Raw genomic sequence first — 22,501 nt, 5'->3', positions numbered from 1 at the left:
CAGGGGCTTTGTGCGGAAGAATGTCGTTTTCATAACAGCGCATTTTCTTTTGGGGGTGACCGCGAGCCAGCTCGGCCCATCTGCTGGGCCTTTGTCAAACTATCTCACATTCCAGTCGCAGAAAAGAGAGTGTGCGATTTGCATGCACCCCACACCTTGTGCCACCACCCCTCTTTCCGCAAACCAAATGCCGGCGTGTCCACCCCCCCCCCCCCCCCCCCCCGTCCACCTCCCACCCTTTCTCTCTCGTCATCCACTTCGCCCATATTCCTCTCTCTTAATAACTGGATCATGGGTGGTATAGAGGCGGGCCCATTGTGTGTTGTTTTGGCTTTCAATGGTTCAAATCCCCTCACAGAGTGGAATGGGAGGGAAGCGGGGGGGGGAGCCAGCAGGCACCTTCGGGTTCTGAATGGGCCGAGGGCAGCGAGAGGCCCTCGCTGATGTGGTGGCATGAAACACAACACGTCAGAGTTCACTCACCCCCGAGCTGAGGCAGGTTGTTCTTTTTGAAGGTTGAAACTTCTCCTTTCTACGTTCCCACCACATCTCCTTTTGTGGGATTGTGTGTTTTTGTGCGTGGTTGGGTCAGTGGGACATGTTTTTCTCACATTTAGCCCAAACTTGGAAGAAGGATGTGACCTGGGTCAGGAGAACCTCTTTCAGTTTTGGTGTCCATTTGGATAAAGGGGCGGATCCAGGATTATTTGATCAGTTCATCATTGCGCTTTTCAACATTTTCCCCCTCCTCCCAGGGAATAATCAAACAACATGTAGCATAGCATCTCAAATGTATGAAAACAAGTCTTAAAGTGAAAAGTAGAAATGTAACACCATAACCAAAGAATGTTACGATACTAATTTAAAAAATGTGATTGCACTACAATTCCCTGTTGTTGTGGGCTACTTAAATGACTGCTGTTACACTAACAGGAAACCAATTGAAGAGCTGTCAGACTCTGTGAATTTGGATAAATTACCAAATCAATTACAAACTTTGGCACGAGAAAATACTTTTTCAATTTTTCCTGGAAAGTCTTCACAACTTCTAATTCAGGTGATGATGATTCCTGGAGCTTTGGGCTTTGTTTCAAAGTGCGGACGTGGCTGGATGGTCCATAGTGCAGCGAGGAGAGGGATAGGAGGCGGCCGTGTAATCCCCGTCATTAGTGGGTTTTAACCGGATTTGGTGCCGCTACAATAATGGAGACTCCAGTGGCCTCCGCTGCGAGACCCAAAGAGACCCGACAGGGAAGGACAGCGGCCACAGAGGCTCGACTGTTCTGGAGGACTCAACTGAGAGAAGGTAATCTGGATTTGTACTGTGTGTGTGTGTGTGTGTGTGTGTGTGAGTGTGTCTTTGTGAGCGCTAATGACAGCCACAAATTTCGGTCCCTTAACTCTCACACTCTCACACTGTCTCACTCTTCCACACTCACATTCTGCTGCTGGTTCCCATGCTTCCCAGTCTCATAGAGGGGTGTAAACAGAGTGTGGTTGGTGTTACCATGGTAAAGGCCGACTGTGGGCCAGGAATGGCGACTATGCCCTGCATGTGGAGAGACCTGGGGCATGCTTGCACACACGCACACACACACACAGATGAAGATATACAGAATGTCTCATTATCTTCATGCGTCTTCTCCTCATGTCTTCACACCGTACCCTGACCTCGAAGCAAAATTCCTGTTTCATAGAACCTGAGATTCATTTGCAGAGCCATAGCGGCCATTCCTTTAACATTGGACTGATCATGTTATTTTTTGAGACCATTAAAACGTTGCAAGAGAGAAGTCAGACGATGCACAAAATAAGCAACATGCAAATTTCATAGAAAGACCAATTCTTGCTTAGAATTAAAATAAAAGATTTCCATTTCAAACATCCACGCTCCCGGTTGTACTTTGCACATGCACATTCTCAAAGAGATCCAGTAACATACAAATGGTTTCTAATGGTATTCTTAGGACCCAAGGCAAAAATAAGTATTTGGACACATCTGTCTGATTTAAATGACAAGATGCTTCGATTAAATCCTTTTAATAAACACACAAACACACACGCACACACACGCAAACACACGCACACACACACGCACACACAAGCAGTGGAGAACAGTCACTTGCTGTGATTGGAGGCAGTATCTCCTCCTGTAATAAATGAAGCCATAAGTTGTCGGTGCCAGCAGCTTGTTACTTACTACCCGTGGTTACATATTGTTAGGTGACCTCTAACCCCTCTAATCATTTTTAGATGGTAGCAAAGGAGGATATAACAGAGATGTCCACATTAGAAGGATGGCAAGGTCAACACAACTTTTAAATCCAATAGTCAATAATGTTTCTTTTAACTAAGACCATTCCACCACATTATACGTAGGTTAAAAACTGTAGCCATGTTAACTAACATCCGCTTTAGCCTTAATGAGAGTTCTTACTTTAACACAAACCACAATATCATCCTCAACTAACCATTGCGACAAAGGTCCCGTACACCTGCTGCAGTATGGGCCCTAATTTCCAAAGTTGTGCTCATTAATCACAACAAATGACCTATATGGTCGTTCAGGTTGAAGGACTTGTTGGTAAGAGATGCACACACATACACACACACACACACACACATACAAACACACACTCACACACACACACACACACACACACAAGGATTTCCATGCACACGTGGATATTTTTTACAGAGATCAGAATGATATATCTCCCACTGCACTGTGATGAATTCCCTCTGAATTCTGTGCATGGAGCTGCCTGGACATGAGATATGGGTCAGTGTGGAACCTGCTGGGTCCGTCTCTCACCGCATCAGGAACACTTTATTGCTTTTAGCGAACGTGACTCTGCTGCTGAACACCTATGACGTGCATGACAGCAGACACACATCAGCCACTGAGGTTCTCCCTATTAATGTCCATTACCCGTGCTTTAATATACATCCTGTCTTGGTAATCACGGATAATACGTAACAAATTGCTACAATAAAAAAGTGTATCAAATTGAATCTTGGTGCCCGGCTGAATCCCATTGTTAATCACTATGATTTAACACATAAACACCTCTGGGTTTGATTCACGAACAACCTTTTTTTTTTGTCATTTGTTTTAAAGAATGAGAGAAATCAACTAAGCTTTTAAAAGCTGAACAAACGTCTCTTTGTCGGAGCAGTCGGATATCTCATCAGGCTGACTGGCGCCTCTGGGTAATGTGCCCGATGGAAACTGAGTCATGGAATAGGATTCAGAATATTAAGAAACTAAACTAGGCATGTACTGAATTCATAATCCACACTCAATAGGAGTCTAAGAGGTCGTACGATAATTTACGCGTATTGGAAAAGCCATTCGACCTCATCAACAGAGGCCATTTTGTCCAATCCCTGCACATATAACAGCAGAGACAGGGCTGTAAAGGGAGCAGCTGATTTCAGCCAATCAATACATTTCATTCAGGGCTCAAAACTTTGGATGAATTATCAATCACTGCATCTGTTGCTGAGTTCCTCCCCTGCCAACAACTTGACGCTTCCCCTCTCTGGATCAAGTCACTTTTGTCCATTTACAATTTCATCAGTTGCTATGTTTGCATGCAGCGCACAGTTTAAAAATCTTGTGATTTCTTTATTGCCAGTGCCAAGGCGGGAGCCAAAGGGATTGAATGCACTGAGGAACGATTCAAAAAAACAGCCTGAAACAGTGATGGGCTTTGGACTGCATTCACAGCGGCCATCTGCAAGCTGCTCCGCACCGAGAACTGAGGCCGACTCGTCTGGAGGCGCGATGGCAAAGCTGCATGATGCTGGCTCCAGAATAAACAAGTTATTTGACGGGACGACCATCATTAAAGCAACTATTGATGTTGCTCAGTTTTTTTCCTGCAGCGTTGTTGGTTGTTCCGTAGCAAGAGTCTTGCCGGGGTTGGCCGGCGTTCACATTGATTTGTAAAGTGGCGATTGTCTCCACAGTTTGCATTAAACTGTTTGTCATTCAACTCTTACGTGTCTCTATCGACATCCTCTTAACGCCAGTGGATCTTTGAGCACAGGCCGTCGTCTTGTGTCCATTATATTGACTCCGACATTCTTCTCTGTGTCGGGATCAATGGCGGTCATCCGGCGTGGTCTAATCTGAGGCGGCCATTCCAGTTATTCCGGGGTCAAATACCTTGCACACGTGTCAGAATCCCCGTCCGCTTCATGGAGTGCAGACGCACCAGGTGAAAAAAGCAAACGCACACATTAACACGTGCATAACTCACTGCGGACACGATCATGAGCAACAGCACCAACGCCCATGAGCACACAGCAACACATGTTCACCATAACACATGTATATCTATACATACACATACCCCGCCCCACATGGCACACTCAAGAAACCACTGTTAGATCCCCTCGACAACTGGTCAGCACTCTAAACTGGGCAAACACGCACCTTCTGGCTTTCGCACACACACACACACACACACACACACACACACACACACTCTTATTACACCCCTTTAATAAACCCTCTGTGTCCCCCATCCCCCAGGCCCCTGTCACCCCCTGTGGAGCAGGTGGGCGACAGGCAGACCAAAGCCTCCGGTGCCGCCCCCCCTCCCAAACTCACACACACACACAACACACACACACAACACACATATGCTCTCTCTTTCACTCTGTTTCCCTTCTCACTCTCCCTGAACCTTGTTTTAATGACCACAGATATGTAACAAAGCTGTGCCACTTAAAGCAGCAGCCTCCCTCAGCCATTTCATTTGACATGCTTGGGAGGAAAACTAAAAAAAGAACCCCATTGTGGCTTTCAACAGTATCCAATCGAGTCTGCCTCTCAATTAGCTCGATGGCAAACAGCAAGAGCAAGTAGATACAGATCTCTTTTAACTGAGACGTCACAGTCCACACTAACACTTCCACCTGCCCTGCCTGTTTGTGCTCCTGGCCCGACCCTAGCTGTTTCTGCAGAGCCACGAGGTGAAGCAACACAAACCGCTGAAAAACTACTGATGAGAAGCGAGAAGACAAAATCAATGTCGGCTTTCTCTATGGCTCCAGATGGTGTAATTGAGCTATATCATCTCAGAAAGAGACACACGAAAAAAGGGGTGAAAACCCGACTGACGGATAGACTGAAAGCAATAAAGGCAGGTGACAGACATTGGGAAAGAGCGAGCCAGACAAAGAAAGTCAGGAGTTTTAAAGATCGATGTGCGAGGGCAACTGGTCTGCCAGCCAATAAAGAACCTAAACTTCTCTTCTCCTCCTGTATTGTGATTTATCGACAGCACTCGGTGGATTAAGGTTGTTTGGATGTTGCGCTGAGAACCAGAATATTGATTACATCAAGTTGTATCTTTCTAAATAACAGGCAAAGGTTTTTCATTGAGAAAAAGTTTTTTTATTAGTTTAATTCATCTTTAGTTTTCATTTGAGTAAGTGTGAGTGGCATTGTGTGTTTGTGTGAGTCTGCGTGTCTGCCTGGATGTTTGTAAAGCAGGACAAAAACTCTGCAGAGACATGGTTTGAGGCTAAAGGGTTTTGGCAGATGCTGAGATGAAAATAGCAAACAACACTGAGGTAATAGGAGGAAAATGTCCACTTGAACAAGTCCAGTCTCAAGATTCCCTCTGAATTGGTCCCCGCTGATTCGTCAAACTTTAAAAGAAAACAGCACAGCAGGGCTCCACAGTTCCGTTCGATAGGCAGACTGCTGGGGATCTCCCAGCCTTCAGCCGTTATCGAGTTAAAAAGGATCACATGTTAACGAGCCCCGACCGGCAGCAATTGATGAGAATCATTCGTAGCTGAAAATCTACTTCAGTCAGCGGCTGTAATATGAGAGGGGGTGATGTGATGAAGGGTTCAATAATCCTGGTGGAGCCGCGCCTGCTCAGTTTGATTGCACGTTTATTCCACAAAGACATGTGGTGAAACAGGAAAATTAAAGTGTCTTCTTGAATTTGTCTGAAATAGCACCGCTATCTGAGGATCTATACATGAAGACCATGTTTAAACTAGAATTACCGCTTTGCTGTTGTATGCCTCCACCAACCAAAGCGATTTCAGCCGACATCATTTCTTTCTTTCCGACTCATATGAGGTCACTGTGACCTTTGACCATTGAAATCAAATCGGCTCTGTTCTGAAAGGTGGTCCTGAGAGATCATGTTCAAGAGGCCAGAAACCTGATTCGTGATCCCACTGTGACCTTGACCTTTGACCTTTGGCTTGAATTTTCCATTTTAGCCAATTTTGAAAGGATTCTTTTGAGGCGTTGATCAGTTTAAAAGTTCACAAAGGGTTTTGTGAGGTCACAGTGACTTTGACTGACAAAGTTGAATCTGGTCCTCTTTAAGGCAGGGTTTGTTGGAAATCTAAAATCACAGTGACCAGGACCTTTGACAACCAAAATCAAATTACTTCATCTTTGAGTCAAATCGAACATTTGTGCCAAATTCGAAGATATTCCCATCTGAGCGTTCATCAGATATCTTGTTCCCAAGAATTTGACGGACAACCCAAATGCCTCCATTCGCTACTGCTAGCCACACAGCTTTCATCACTTACCTGGCAGCGATGTATATCGTCCTGTTCATGATCATGATGAGCTGGATGTCCAGTCGGTGCCGCTGTGTGTTGTTCCTGCCAGGTTTGTGGCCTACAAATGCTGGATACTGCTTTGTGTCTGCAAGGAAAAGACCAAAACAAATTATTCCAGATTACATAGCTAATTAATAAATTAAGGATTTGGTTATTCCTGAGTTTGAAACCTTATGACACGAGTCTAACAGGTTAAAGGTCAAATGTCAGCCTATGTATTTCATAGCTGGATGAGAAAACGCTGCCACAATGGTTGGCTGAGCTCCTGCTGTGAATCATAAATTGCTGGCTAAAAATGTGCCGCATTGTACTATGCGGTCGCTCTATTGTCCGTGGCTTTGGCTGAAAGTGCTGGGTTTGAATAAATAGTCTGATAGGGGAGCGGGACGTTGTGAGGGCGGCTGGCGTTTGTTTCAAGCTGTCCTGGCTGCGAGATACAGCAAACACGCCCGGAGAGGCTAGAGCGGGACGGGACAGAGAGAGAGAAACAATGACTATATCTTTATAGCCTGCCACAGCATTACCACTATCACACACAGAATTAGGATTCCAGCAGAAAAACAGCAGATTACTCTTTGATGTGGGGTGGGCTCTGTTTCAAACGCCGCTTTAAGTCCTTCAGTTTGGAGTGTGCGGACGGGCCAATCCTCGGCCACCAAATTACACTCCATTCCCTCAAAATGCATTCAGTGTGGGAGGAGGTGGGGGTGGCGGAGGAGGCAGGGGTCGAGAGGAGGAGTGGAGGAGCGAGAGGATAGAACAAGAGACCAAGATACCAAGAGGGGGGTTTTGTGAAAAGGAGAAGAGGGAAGAGAAGTGCAGGAGAGAGAGAGCGAAGGGGGACTTGTGATGAGAGGAGGGACAACGGAGGCACATCAAGAAAGAAAGAGAGGGAGAGCATATACTTACAGTTGCCGTGTGAGATGCTAATGGGCTCGCTGTCTTCGGGGAAGCCCGCCCCGGCTATTTGCAGTAGCGTGAAGTAGAGTAACAAGGCCTCTGACCTCATGGTCGCACCAACACTGCTGCTGCCGCTGCTGCCGGTCCTCTGCTACAGATTTTTCCTCAGCCTGTGTTAAGAACGAGGAGAGCGGGAGACAAGGAGGAGAGGGAGGTTGTGGAGAGGGATGGTGGGGAAGGAGCGGGAAAGAAAAAACAGAAAGAAAGTTTATCAAACAAATCGGTTTTCACCTGAATGCATCTTCGATTATTTCTCCTTCTCAGTTTCTGCCTTCATTGTGTGAAACAAAGAAATGCAAACTCTGGGAGGGAAAGAGAGGAGGCATAGAAAAAGGAAGGAGTTAGCCAAACAAGTTCAAGTCCACCTAAATTGGCTGTTAGTGCTTTTTGCACATTGCACAGCTAATTGCAATCTGTCGGAGATATATTTATATATGCATTTTTGATGACTCGAGCGAGCTGTGCTGTAAAGCGAAACAGAATTAATTGGATTAGGTGGGTAATATGCGTCATAGATCAATGTCAGGCCGAGAGGATCTCTGTGCTTCGGTCTCCCTCCCTCTGTGACAGTGGGAGGGCCCTTGTTGAGATTAACCTGCTGTAGAGTGGGGGCAGTACCTGGGGATGGGGCTGGATGGGGGGGCAGGTCATATATTTCCCACTTCTCAGTCTCCTTTTTAATGACAGAAATCCCTGATGCCAACGCCCACATGCTGATGACCACTACATAAAAACACACTATCTAAGATTCACCTGGAGGCTTTCCTTCCTGTACTCTTCATCAAATTAAAGGTTATCGTAAAGGTTATATAGCCTATATACACAATCCATTAATAAAGCAGCCAACATTGATTTGTTTGTGTAAAGATATACTGGAGTGTTGGCAACCTGAGAGAGAACGGTGCATTCACAATTCACGACTTGCCGAGCTGTGACTTTGTGTGTTCATGTGCTTTGAAGTCGGAACGTGGGAAAAACATGGGCACTGTTCAAAATGTGTATTTATGGGTCGGAGCATTTAACCAACACCGTAACCCCTCTTTATATATTTGCATTATAACGAAGAGCAAAGAGATCAGATTAGTCATAAAAACGTGTGTGTTTACTTTGATCTCACTCAGCATAATTGGGATGACTGTCCTGTTTATCTTATTTACCTCAAAATCCTGGAAAACACGATGTCCTCAACAAGGTTATTTTTTCCAGTGTAGTGTTTTCCTCCAGAAGTGGATTTGACAGCAGGTGCACTAAATTGTGTTGATCCAATGTTTTCATTGCACAGACCGTGGCAACTGAGCTTTCCCTTCTGCAGTTTGTGGCAACAAATTACTCCCATAAATCACCCAAGACAATTATTGCGTCTCTAATCTAATCAAGAATAAAGCATTTAATTTGCATAAAACACCTTATTTTTCTGTCTATGCAAAGCTGAAGGGGGTGAGATGTTGCTGGGTAGATCGAGATTGGGGGGGGGGGGGCTGGCTTCAGGGATGAAGAATTGAATAAAATAGTCTATTTCATTTTCTCCAGTCTGATAAAAAGTTGTTTATCCCACGCTGTATTTTCGCTATTGTAAGTCCGATGTGGAACGAACAGGGGGGAGGAAGGAGGGGGAAAGAGAGAGAGAGAGAGAGAGAGAGAGAGAGAGAGAGGGAGAGAGAGAGGGAATTACTCTCTCTTCTCTTTGTCATGTCTCTCTACCCGTCTCTCTCTCCCTCTCTGTCTCCATGCTCCTGTGAATCTCATTCAGGAGAGGAATGAAAACACTATTCACTGGGAGAATCACTTTAACACTGAGGAGAATTCCAATACTAAAGCCTGGATACGACCTTGATCTCACAAGCCGTCTCTGTTCCCCTCCCTGCCTCCTCCCTCCTTGGCCTATTCCTCTCACACCGAACTCTATGTTTTTTGAAAAGGAAAAAAATACCCAAATGGATTTCCCCCCTCGCACTCTCACCTTTATCACACAGCAACGGTTGACTGAGCTGCACTCGCACCGAGAAATTCCAGCTGTTTTCAGATTGTAAATGAAAACAAATTCAGCTCTCCACATACAGTACAGCAAACCACTGTGGAGGGCTGAACCTTGACCCGGAAGTCCTCCAGTAATTGACTGATTGATGAGCAGGAAGTGGCACGAGGCGGAGAGGTGAGCCCCGAAGGAGCTAACACGGTGAATGACGGATGGAGGTTGTGCCGAGCCAGAAAGCGAGATGTGGCTTCGCGTTAAACTGGGGTCAAATACATGGGAATAACTTTGAAATGACATTTTTCGATAGAGCTTGCCCACTGTAGGTCAGAATCAAATGAGAAACTGCAATGGCTGTTCTGACATCTGTATGTAGATGATGTGCTGTTATTATTGCCCTTGTTTGTTTGTTTGTGAGCAGAATTACCGATTAACTTGGTGAAAGGATGTGGTGTGGGTCAGGGAAGACCCCAATCATTTCAATAGAATTTTTGTATAATTCATGTATGTAGGTGAGGAAAATCTGGCACATTTAAGGTACTAATATCTATGAGTTGATAAAAACTGAAGGGGACTGTCGAGCCTTGGTGGACCTATTTGTTTTACTAATGGCTACTCTAGTTGTTTGTTGAAAGTGTCTTCAGGTGTTCAATCATTCTCCAGATGTTTATCCCGCATGTGTCTAGAATCTGTGGCTCCTGAAGGCAACGCACATCCTCCGTCTATATGAGAGAGTTGTAACAGGTTGCTGAAATCTGGGAGTCAAACCATCTCCCACGCTGCCACAAAATAAATTGAGCACAGGATTGCTTAAGTGAAACCCCTAAAGCTTCCGGTGGCCCTTTCATTAGCAGCTGCCACACGTGAGCAACAGGAGGGAGCGAGACACAGTCTGTCTTCACCGAATTACGCTCTTTTTATGGAGGAGCAAATTGCTTCCCTGTGAGTGTGTGTTGATTTCAGAACAAAACAAGATGTGTTCAAATGCACACACACACTCACACACACACACACACACATACACCAACCCACTCTCTAAGAACATAATAATCCTGGTATCCAGGCTTGAAACATGTCTTTAAACTCCAGCAATAAATTATCCACTTCCACACAAACACAGGTGGAAATGTGTGGATTTCCTGTCTCATAATAACTCTCCTTCAAAAACAACCAAAGAGAAGACATATAGAGAAATAACCTTTTGAAAACCTCAGCTGCTCTTTCCTCACACCCCCCTCACACTCTTGGTGATAAAGTAGGTGGTTGTGCATGCGTGCGTTCATACAGGCATGTGTGTGTTTGCGTGTTTGGAGCAGAAAGAGGAGAGAGGGTAGAGTTAATCAAGCTAGATACTGGCATGGGGCCGCCAGCAGGTAATAAAAACACACGGACCCCCGGCCCAGAATCCCTCTGCATGTGTCCTTCCATCTTATGAATAACTCCACACACTCGGTCACACTGCATCCGTCCAAGAGGAAAATACACTCTGCAAGAAGGAGAAAAGAGCCTGAACTCTAAGTATATCATGAATTCATTCAAACCCAAAGCAGACAAACAATCTCAAACACGCACGTCAACTTTCTCTCCCAAGACTGAGCAGCCCCAAGGGGCCCGCCAACCCAAAGTGCATTAGCTTCAACAATAAACATATTACCAGGCCTAATGATGTCGTTACTTAGCTGCTGGTGCTCGGAGCTAAATAACAGACATTTGTTAGAGTGACAAGGTCAGCCACAGTGGGCTTCAGGTGAGGACAAGGAAGGAAGTGTTAGCTAACATGTGGCCACACGTGAGGTTTACGAGCACAAACTAACAGAGCAGCAGCCCAGACGAACATGCTAATGCCTGGTTGGGAACCTTTTCCCAAACACACAGCTAGTAAATCTCGACAAGGTCCCGGCTTATTCATTTCCTGGAGGCCCCCCCACTGTGCCAGCCATCAAACCGTGCAATGAAGTGCAAGACTAACTTGATTAAATCAGTGTAGACCTGTTGATGAGAGACAAACCACAGTATCTGTTGTTTCAGCGAAGTGCCCGAAAACAGCATGTGTTTACACTCCAGTGGCCTCAATCCATCAGGAGAGGAGTTAGTGTGGTGTCAGTACCGAAGGAGACGCTGCTCAGGATGAATGGGCCGGTCAACAATACTTTAATATGTTCATTCATATCATTTTTATCTATTTCGAATATGTGAATCCCCAAAAAAATGTATACAAACAAATGGAAGAATAAATATACAGAAAAAAGTTATATTTACAAAGAGTTATCAGGTAAAAAAAATCTTAACGGTTTAATCTAGATAATCGAAAAGGAGTGAGAAGCAGTACAAACTTAACTTCTTGGTTAAGCTGTTCTTAATAATATAACCAAGATGTTAAAGGTCTTCTGACCTAAATGTGATACTTAACCAAACCCCAACCATGTTCTTTCCTTCTCCCTAACTATGTTGTTTTTGTGCCGAGACCTAACCAAGCCTTAACCCCAGTGGTGTAAAATCAGATAATTCCTATTTACATCATTCTGGAGGACCTGCTGTTTGTGTGTTCTATCAAACCATTGGTCTGTAATCAACAGGTAACCTATTTTGAATGGCTGCAATGTATATAAGTGGCACATCTGTGTCGAATTGCTGACCTGTGTGTTGAGGACATAAATAAGGTCTGGTACGTTGAGCCACATAATCAAATTCACTATTGAAAATGATGTATTTAAACATGTCATTGCCAGACGCTGTAAAAGTGGACCATAGACTAGTCAGGAGGAAAGAGCAGCTCTTGTAAATGCGGTGTGACAGCAGTGCACCTTACATGTGTTTATATTTGGCAGTCTGGGTAATGTCTGCAGATTGGTGGTGAAGGTTTTACAGATGACAGGAATGTCTACGAGATGGGCCGGCTTACTGGCAATGTGCTGCGACATGTCTGTGTGTATTTGTAGCCCGTCACCACATTCGGTGGAGGGGCTGTTATTTTTATCTTTAATTGAAATGATGTAACAGAGGATGCACTTAGAATGCACCATAGAATTTCGGGGCATGACGTCTCGTGAGGAAACAGAAATGTTCCTGCTGCTCGTGGCCTCAGACCTCACACCTGGAGGACTGTTGCTTCAAGAAGTAATTGAGGGTTAAGGAAAAGTTCAAAACCTGTACAAATAAAATCTAAAGTAACTGCACGCCTACATTCTTCAAGAGATAAATCATCCATTTAAACATGAGGGGAAAATCTGTTAAAAGAGTGAAGCGAGAAGAGCAGTTTGTCTGTTTGTTGATTTTCCAGTTGCCACAATAAAACTACACAACTCAGCCACATAAATACCATATCGCCAAACCTAACGGAGCTTCAGACCACACCTGTTCCCAGAGAACGCTGGAGGAGATGGTGTTAGGGGGTGAGGAGTGAAAGAAAGAAGAGGGGGGGTGGGGGGACACAGACAGCCAGGTGAGAATAAGTCATTGATCCACCATATGGGGATAAAAAAAATGGAACAAGTCCAACCACCTCGGGCTCCAAAATTGGGAGGCTACCTTGGCAGGTGTTTACACTTGTCAGCCCTGGCCAGATAAATCAGAGGGAGAAGACAGGAGGAGCTGTCTGCCTCAACCCAGGAGGCCACGATAAGAGGCGAGAATGGAGAGGAAGCGAGAGGGAGGAACCTGCCTGTCTTTCTGAGAGCAAGAGCCAAACTGGCACCCAATACAAAGACACACACACACACACACACACACACACACGCACACACTACCACAAATAGTCCTCGAGCCATCAAGTAGCATTCTGGTGCTATCCTTTTTCCTCCTCTGTTTTTCCACCCTTGTGCTGTTATTCAAATGAATATCGGTACGGAGGTAATCCATCATGGTTTGATTATTAAAAGACAATGAGGTGGACATGAATGAGGCACCCTGTCGCTGTTGCCTCTTTATTGAAACTGAAACCCAAACTCAAGAACGCCCCCCCCCCCCCCCCCCCCCCCCCCCCCCCCCCCCCTCTTAAAGAGGTGACGGATTGATTCTGGAAGCCGGCCAAGGACGCCTCAGAGAGAAGAAGGGGCACAGAAGAGCGTCCATGAAACAGAAGCACAGCGTCAACTTGGAGCAACGGCAACCTAACAAAGACATTCGGTGAGGAAAGATAAGCTGCTATCTTTATCACTTTGCCTCCGTGATGTGGGAGCCATTATGCCGGGATATGCCTCTGTGCTTCTTAATCATTAAAAACAATTTTCTGTCGGACATCCTTTTTAAACGGACTGAGGTCACTCTTTGTAGAGAAATAGGATAGGTTCAGAAAGAAGGGGCGTAAAAAGTAAAAGTCTAAAAATAAGAGGAGAGAATAAGGAGACGAGGAGGACGGCAGGTTGCATCTGAGGATGATCCGAAGTAAAGTGACATCACACTGCCACCAGCAGAAACCAATGGAGGGGAAAGATGAGAGGAGATAACTACCTACAACTCACTACAAGGTTTCTTAAAGTAGGTCAAGAAGAGTTGGAGCCGATACGAGGGCTCAAAATTAATCGGCAAAAAACATTGACAGCTGAAAGTTTTGCCTTGCGCACAAATGTGCTACACAAAGTTAGATAATTGCCCAGAAAAGATGTCAAAGTCTGGATATTCAACACGAAAATAACACATTGAATAACTGGGTAATATCATCCGAACTTTTCTTCTTGATGCTTATGTCATCTCAGCCTCTCACTTTCTATCCATGACTTTGGTCGAGACTGAATTAGAACTATTGGATGGATTGCCTTGAAATGTCGTATAGATATTAACCATGGTGCCAGCAGGGGTGCATCCTAAGATCCTCCACTATGAAGTTGACTAGTGACTGGGTGATGGATTACCGTAAAATTATGTATAGATTTTATGTTTTAGCATTTATGTTTGCTAAACTTAAATAAATAAATAAAATAAATAAAGTCTGCAAATAGACTATGCAAAAACTCGAAACAGTTTATTAAATTTTTTTTACTATTATTTGGTAGTAGTTGTGTATTTCTGTTTTCTTAATTTACAGTTAAAATAACAATTTATTTAAAATGTTTCACAGCCTAATGTCACTCCTAGTGGCTATAGTTAGCACCGTCGCGTTACGAGTCACACGTCTGATTCAAGACCACCAACATGCTATTTAAAGCGTTAGGCCCACTATAACCTCTATGTTCCCTCACCGCTGAGAGACTTAATGAAAACATTTATTAAGGTACCACCATCATTCCTCCGTTTCTCTGTTCTCAACCCTTTTCACTTCTCTTCATCTCCTTCAGCACGGCAGCTTAAAAAGGGCAGGCTGCATCTTTGTCTGCAAAAATAATTTATGTATCAAAACAAGCCCCCACAAAGTAAAACACACACACACACACACACTCACACACACACACACAAACACAAAGCCCAACTCACTTCACACATGCATTTCTTAGAAGATTGACCCCTCCGAAAAAGAACAAGGTTTCACATTTAAATACCAGAACCTTTTGCAGGCCTGTCAGTCACTGGCAGCGATGACACAAACGGGGCGACTTAATCAATTTGGGAGCAGATGACACGGAGCTGTGTGGGGAGAGCAGAGGAAACTACTGCTGATAAGAACATGCTCGGCTGCACATGGCCTTCTCTTTTGATCCAATTATCTCTCTGGTCTGATGGTACTCTGTCCGCCTCTCTGAATGTTTGACATCACCCTGTTTATCCTTTCACTTTTTCTATCCTGTGCATTTCTGAGTAAAAGATCCCCCGTCTAGTGACCCCGGTCAAAAGAGCAAAAGCAGCTCAGAGACACCGAGACGCCGGGGTTCTCCTGAGGTGCAGCAGGGAAGGAAAAACCGGTAAAAAAAACATTAGAATGTCGCCGAGCTAAATGCCACATTAACTCCACAGAGGGAGAGAAGCTGGAATGACTGAAGCACAGCGCCCCGTGGAGCAGGAGTGGGGGTGTTGAGACTGTCACACAGCACAATGCACATTTTACTAGGGGAACTCACTTTGTGAAAGCTGACTGCGGGATGCCTTCAGGTGTTGCTGCAGCCTGCCATGCTAAGCTTCAGTCACGATAAAGACTTCCAACCTGTTTGGTTGGTGAGGCGAGTGATCCTTTAAATTTGGCTGCCTGGGGTCGAAAGCATGTGACAATATGTTTGGAGATGTGTGTCCCTTACAGGCGGAACTAAACGCAGGAGCAGATAAGACTTCAAGGAAGGGGTTAAGCACAAACTGCTCCGGCTCTCATCCTCAATAAACATCAGTAGGCAAAAGCATAACAGGGGAAATCCATTAGTGTGGATAAGTATTTCCAACTCCAAAAAGGCATGAGGCCCAAAATGATTTTTTACACGTTTTCTAGAAGAGAAAAAACAACAGGGCGAGAGAAAAGCTTGATAGACTCGCAGAAATGCCTGCATAAGTTCTGTGAGTCACGGCAGAAATTAGTTTGGGTATTTAGAGGAGGATGGGAGAAGAAGCTGAGGGACACTGAGCTCCTGGGGTAGTTTTCCTCACAAATAAATGAGGATGAGCAATCAATAAAACGATAGCTGTAATTCTGGCCCGAGAGCTTGATAGCTACAACCCCCTTTCCTCAACAGGCCTGGGCTGTAAATGAGAAAAGTCTCAAAGTCAATATTCAACGGCGGCTCACTAAGTGGTTTTACTACGGATAAAACAGACTCAGGGAGATTTGTGGGAAAAGAAATGAGAATTTTCATCCCTGCTGGGCCTTGACTAAAGACATGAAGTTATAATCAATGCGGCATGTATGTATGTAAGTATAACGTCATGGAAATCTGCTGTATCTACAACCAACATGACCTCTGTTCTCGGGGACCTTGACAATAAAGTAGTGCATGTGTTTATACATATATATGCATTTTCCATTCCATGTGAATGGAGCGGCGCTGTTTTATTGTTGTGTTGCTTCCCTGTCGTCTCAACTGAACTGGAAAGGCAGAGGCAGGATATGAGCGGATGGCCTGCAGGGACTGAGCGCGAGGTGCGATGGGTTTCTGTGGTTGCATCCATCTGCTGCCGTTTTCACATCTCACCATCTCCATAATAGGTGCGCTTCAGAGTTTTTACACGCCCGTGACACTATCTCTATTTGTGCCTCGACGTGTGTACCTGTAATGCACTGCAATCTCTACCGCTGTCCATGATGAGCTCTGCCACCTTTTTTTGACAGTCCATCAACTGTGCGCTTTTAGCAACACACACAGAGACACACGTTATCATCAGCTGTACATCCTCGTGACCATCGGAAAATAAAAATAAAAATCCATTAAAAAAGGAATTGTGCGTTGTAGATAAATCTGCTAGATAGCGCGGGACACCATGTGCATCTGTTTCACTAATAAAGTCTGCAAATGCATGATTTCATTTGATGGTTTGCCTTCACAGGGAATCATTCCAGCTCCGTTAATAGCCTTTTCTTATTGAGCTCCCATTTTATTTGATGCAGGTTCCATTATGCTAAGTGAACCGGCTTCCTCGCTGATAACTGGTCTAGCTGACCTTCCGATCCACAGCAACGTGCCCATCAGATCTGACTGAGCATGATACTGATCTCTAATAAGGTGATGTGCAGGCGATGGATCTGGGGAGAGCAGAGCACAACACCCGCACACACTTTCTTGGTCTCTCTACTTATTTGTCTCTTTATTCTTTATTCATTTTATACCAACCCTCCTGTTTAGTTACATAACAGTTTCTCCTTCTCTTTGTTTGCCTTCTCTCACTTTCCTACTCTCACGTTCCCCCGTCCTCCCTGCAACACACACGTCTTCAGAATACCAGCCTCGTACCACACACTCTGTTTCTCTCTATTTTCCTCCATGACAGGAAACACATATTTATAATGGCTTATGAAATAAACTAAACCCAATTACGTCCTGTGCTAGCTCGTGATATTGTGATGCTGATAACAGAGTATCTTGTTTTCTGTTAGTGCATCACATCCAATAGCATTATGAATCATCTCCGATAATCCAGGACATTCAATCCAGTTGCTGCATGGGGCCACAGTCGCTGACTGACAACACATTACACCAGCGTGGTTATTGTATTGCCAATGTACCAAATGAATCTGTCTGAATGTCGTTATCTCCACAGACCATATTGTGGGAGGGAGGCAGCGCACATCCAGCTCCAAACTAATGAAAGAAATGACAATGCTCAGGAAGGCAGATCATGGAGAGGCCCCCCCGCCAGCGTGCAAAATAAAATGTGCGAATAGAAAATGTATTACACGGTGCGGTACAACCAGCTGCAAATAAGTGTTGTCGGGTCCGCGGCTGAGTGGTCATTACCATAACTGTTATGTCCAAGACGAGGAAACGCAACTCAATAAGTCTATTGATTAACTCTGACTTTTAAAACTAACGCTTGTGTTTTGGTTCAGCTGCTGATACATTACACTGGGGGAGGATAGAGGGGGAAGCGAGAGACATTAACAAACTTAAGATATGAAAGAGAAGAGATTTAAAGACTAGGATGTGATCGGAGAAACACAACAGAAGTGATAAAAGCAAGTAGTTCTTCAGGAAGCCAATGTCTGCGTCTCTAAATCCTATAAGAACCAAGCCAATCCGAGCAATTACATCACACTCAACTGACTAGCATCACTGAGATTCTTCTCAAGACAACAGCAATACATGACGAGCCACAGTATTGGTAATAATAAATGTATTCATACGCACCTTTCAAAACAATATGGTTAAACAATAACAAGGTAAAGCGATTTACAAGATAAAATAGGAATATGCCACCAAATTTTTTTTTTTAGGTTCTGGAGAAAATAAATGGAATTATTTTTGTATCTTTTCTCATGAAATAAACAAGTCAAAGGTGTTGTTTCCAAAAAGCTTCTATTTCTAATCCTAAAAGTCCAACCTTTGCAAGTCCGGAGTTTATGATGTTAACATGTCCCTGACCTGTGTTACGATCAAGTTCCGCTCAAACAATAGTCATAAAGTAATAAAATCTCTACGCAACTACACAAAGGTGACTTAGTGATTTAGGCCAATTATCCACTAACAATTAGCTATGAGCCTACAAACAGAATCCTTTTAGGTTTGGACGCAACTGGGGCTGGATTATTAGTTAACCTCGGTTAACTCGAGATGTGTTTATGAAGCACGTTGGACTCGTTTGACATGGCAACAGGTCCGAACATAGATACTTCTTTAACGTCAGGCAAAGTCGTAAAACTGAGAGCGTCTGCATGACCGGCACTGAAGTGTAAGTTCATAAACACTGAGTGCCAGCTCCACGTAATGAGCTGCATGAACGCTGGAGCCACAGGAGAGGTGCAGTCTTTATAATGAGACCACAAAATCAATACGGAAGAAGCTGCTCGGCTGCACCACAAGTTCATTTATGCAGCAGTGTATAAGACAGCCCCGGGATAAAAGCAGACAAGTTAAAAAATGTTATGAGAGCAGCATAGGGGAAAAGAGATACAGCCCTCCCTGTGCTCATCCTGTTATAGTCTACTCTAAGTGATGTATTGGTAATGCAAGTGCCCGTAGCACTTAAAACACTTGAGCAAAAAGAAACAGCTAATTGTTAATCTTAGAGCATTTCACTGAAAATAAATTCGGTTTTCTGAAGGGAGGTCATTTTGAAACAGAGACATCCATAGAGATATAGAGCAGTGGGAGTTTAGGGGCCTGGACAGAACCCAAAAGTGGTTTTATGAGAAAAAGTCAAATTGAAGACAGACCGATAATATATGTTGTTAGTAGATGTGTTTGTTTTACATCTGTTTCAACCAAGATGCACATGGTTTCTCATAAGTGGTAATTATGCAGTAATTACAGTGTGAGGTTATAATCAGCCCTGGCGCTACTGTAAAGTCACACACTAACTAGTTAAGTACAGTGGGAGGTTTCACCTGAATTCCATGAGTGTGAGAATATGCAGTAACTAAAACTATTTTCACACATATTAGCAACAGGAATAATCAGTCCGGAGTGTGTGTCCCGACTGACGGGGGGGGGGGGGGGGGGGGGGGGGGGGGTAGAGCACGCAGGAGGCAGGACACAACGTATATATTTTTGTGTATATGCCGGTGACCATGTGCTAAATATAGCACATTGGCCAATATCTCGCCAGAACCTCTCCAACAGTAGAAACAGTTCCAGAAAATCTCTAGATTATCTGACTCAGACATTTGCATTCTCACGTACAGCCCCTCCGGATAATTTCATGAAAATTTGCTAACTTCTGTGCATGTCGGAAAAAGGATTAGGTGAGCTTTGTGAGGCCAAATGAAGTTGTTTATTCCACAAGATAAAAGCCTTCTCCCAGCTCTCTCACTCCCTCTGCTCTGCCTTTCCAGAACAACATATATATTTCAGTCTGTGTCTGCCTCCCATCACAAATTTCAACATAGCCCAGGTGACGGTTCTCCGATAAGTAATTTTCCATGCTGTGTCACAGCGTCTTTGTGATCACTAACTTCTTATATCAGCTGTGTCATGCAATTTTTCTAATGGAAATGTTGCATTAATTCACTGGCCGGGGCCCATACATCACGGTCGTAGATTTCCCCTGGGGGGTCTCAGAGTTGATCTGACCTGATGAGCTGAGCTGAGCTGTGCTGAGCTGGGCTGGGGCCAGACCAGGCTGTTTATTTTGTACAGCTTTCAAGGAACAGACGTAAAATATCAGTGCTGGACTGAGTTTGAACTGCTTTACTGTTTCTTGTCCCACAAGGACAAGAACTGACAATATATATAAAGAACATTCTAGCCAAGTAGTTTTGTATACTCGCAATGTTTCTAGGTGCTGGAAAACAAAAGGAACACAGTTCAACGCTATTTTAATTTGAAATGTCCTATTTAACAGGATTACTCAGCTTAAAAGGCTTGAGGAATACAACACCTACTGGGTAAACATGTCCCCCAAATAATGAATCATCGTGATTGTGTTTTCTTACTTAGATTTAAGAAATTTACAGAACAGGCATGAAAAATGTGTGGTCAAGTGTAAACAATAATTGCATCACAATCCATTGGACATAGCCAAACACTAAATATAGCAGCATAATTATCGGAATAAAAAAGGAGCAGTGCAGCTGAAGAAATGGCTGTTTACAGTTCTAGATGACACTGCCAAATAGCTGAAAACTTCCAGTCTGGAGGGCGGGAGATACAATTATTCTTTCTTGTCTAATTGTTTTTTGTATTTCACACCATAACTCACTAAGTGTTGCTCCTCGCGAGTGATACAAGTGCTAACTGCCTCAATTTCACACGTACAAATCCTGACTCTCCTTTTTTGTTTCAGCCTCTCACCAGCAGACAAAGAGTTGGAGAATACATCACATGTTCGGCCTCTGGTAAAAAAAAAAACTCCACCAGTCGCTCGCGCTTTCATCTCTGACCTCGCAACCTTCTAACCTCTCCCCTAACCGCACCCGGGCAACATCTAAAGATCTGCCTTTACGACTTCCTGTCAGCGTGAGCATAGAAGGGGGGGGGGGGGAATAATAGTGTCTGAAGGCGCTGAGAGCTTAGCCTTGAAACGTTGTTCTCCGTCTGAGTGATAATAAAGGAAAGAGTGTGAAGAGAGATGGTGGTAATGGGCTGCTGTGCATGTTTGTGGTTATGTGCTTGTTCCTGCAGCTGTTGTGTTGCAGTCGATCGGTCAGATGGCGGAGCATGTGCCCACCTGCGGGTTTAGCACAGCGGAAACACCTCGGAGGGAAACCGGAGCCCACTCGTCAGGATGTTGAGCTAATGCTGAGATTAGTGCTTCCTTTCAATCAAAGCCATGAAAGAAAAAATCAAGCCATGTTGTCGTCTGTCTCTTTTTTCTCCGTCTGCCTGACTGACTGCCAGACAACAAAACCGCAGCACATCAGGTATAAAACGGTTTAAACCGGCTTCTCCTAATTATACGCCCGCACAGTTCGTGGAAGGATCTGAAGGGAGAGTTTAAAGAGAAGTTTAGGGAACGGTTGCTGAAGTGTGCCGGAGAAGAGGCAGATTTAAGAGAGAGAGAGAGAGAGAGAGAGTGAGAGAAAGAGGGGAGGCATCTTCCTTTCATGGCTAAGCAGACACATCTATCATTGCTGTTTATTCAGCGGATGACAAGTTATCACGTCAGTCCACTTTTCAGGAGAGTTTGATGCATCTCGTGGAGGAAGGCCCCCTTCTTTGTCTCAAACACTTTGAGTGTTCGAAAGAGACAAAAGAACGGCGACGCTTCAGAGAACCAAAAAATGATTGAGAGCCAGAAAACTTTGATTTATTACAGCAAGAGCATCTTTATACACCTTTATCTTGTTGAACTTCTCTTTTTACATGACGGGGGATTTTGCTTTCTACAGGTACGTGTATATTAGCAGCTCTGTATGGTGACACAGAGTTTTGAGCTGAATGTTAACGTGAGCGTTCGCATGAATCCCCCTAAAAAGCCAAAGCCAGACAGGTGTCGACCGGAAACATGTGAAGGTAAGGCCAAAATATATAAATCTGATGTTTACAGTGAAGCTGTCGTCCTGACCAGAGCACCAGGGCTTTCCTGATGTTACATCTGTGTCCTCTGAGAAGTACAGGAGGACAGGCTTGGACCCATCTCTTCCTGGCCCTATGAGACCACTAGTGCTAACATATTGAATGCACTTAATTCCTACTCCATATAATCTTGTATCACTCTGATCGTGTTCCAACTGTCCAAATTCTCTACATGGAGCAAAACATGAAAAAGATAAATCTTATTTATACATGTCCCCATTCCGTCCGAACCGGACCAACTGTCCCCACCATCCGGAGCAGTTCAACTCAGGAAACCATTACATTGTGTGATTATCTCCTCTTATCTCCTGAAGTCAGTACTGTCCAGACACACACATACACCTACTTGTAAACAAAGGTCAGGAGAACAGTGGCATTTCAATATGTTTAATCCCCAGACTGTGGCGATATATATTTCTACACTTAAACAAACAAC

General features: G+C 44.3%; 1 protein-coding gene across 2 annotated transcripts in view; it reads right to left on the bottom strand.

Annotated features, from left to right (window-relative positions):
• Nucleotides 1-22,501, bottom strand: part of sema6a (sema domain, transmembrane domain (TM), and cytoplasmic domain, (semaphorin) 6A) — a 104,979-nt gene that overhangs the window by 52,841 nt on the left and 29,637 nt on the right. For both annotated transcript variants that reach the window (XM_062381656.1, XM_062381657.1), the window contains exons 2-3: nt 7,522-7,682; nt 6,580-6,697 (exon numbers count right to left, since the gene is read on the bottom strand). In XM_062381656.1, coding sequence (XP_062237640.1) covers nt 6,580-6,697; nt 7,522-7,621 — 218 coding nt within the window. In that variant the 5' untranslated portion in view covers nt 7,622-7,682. The remainder of the gene's footprint in view (nt 1-6,579; nt 6,698-7,521; nt 7,683-22,501) is intronic.

Source organism: Platichthys flesus, chromosome 3 (genome assembly GCF_949316205.1).
Source record: "Platichthys flesus chromosome 3, fPlaFle2.1, whole genome shotgun sequence".
Taxonomy (NCBI): Eukaryota; Metazoa; Chordata; class Actinopteri; order Pleuronectiformes; family Pleuronectidae; genus Platichthys; species Platichthys flesus.
This window is presented reverse-complemented; position numbering and strand designations above follow the sequence as displayed.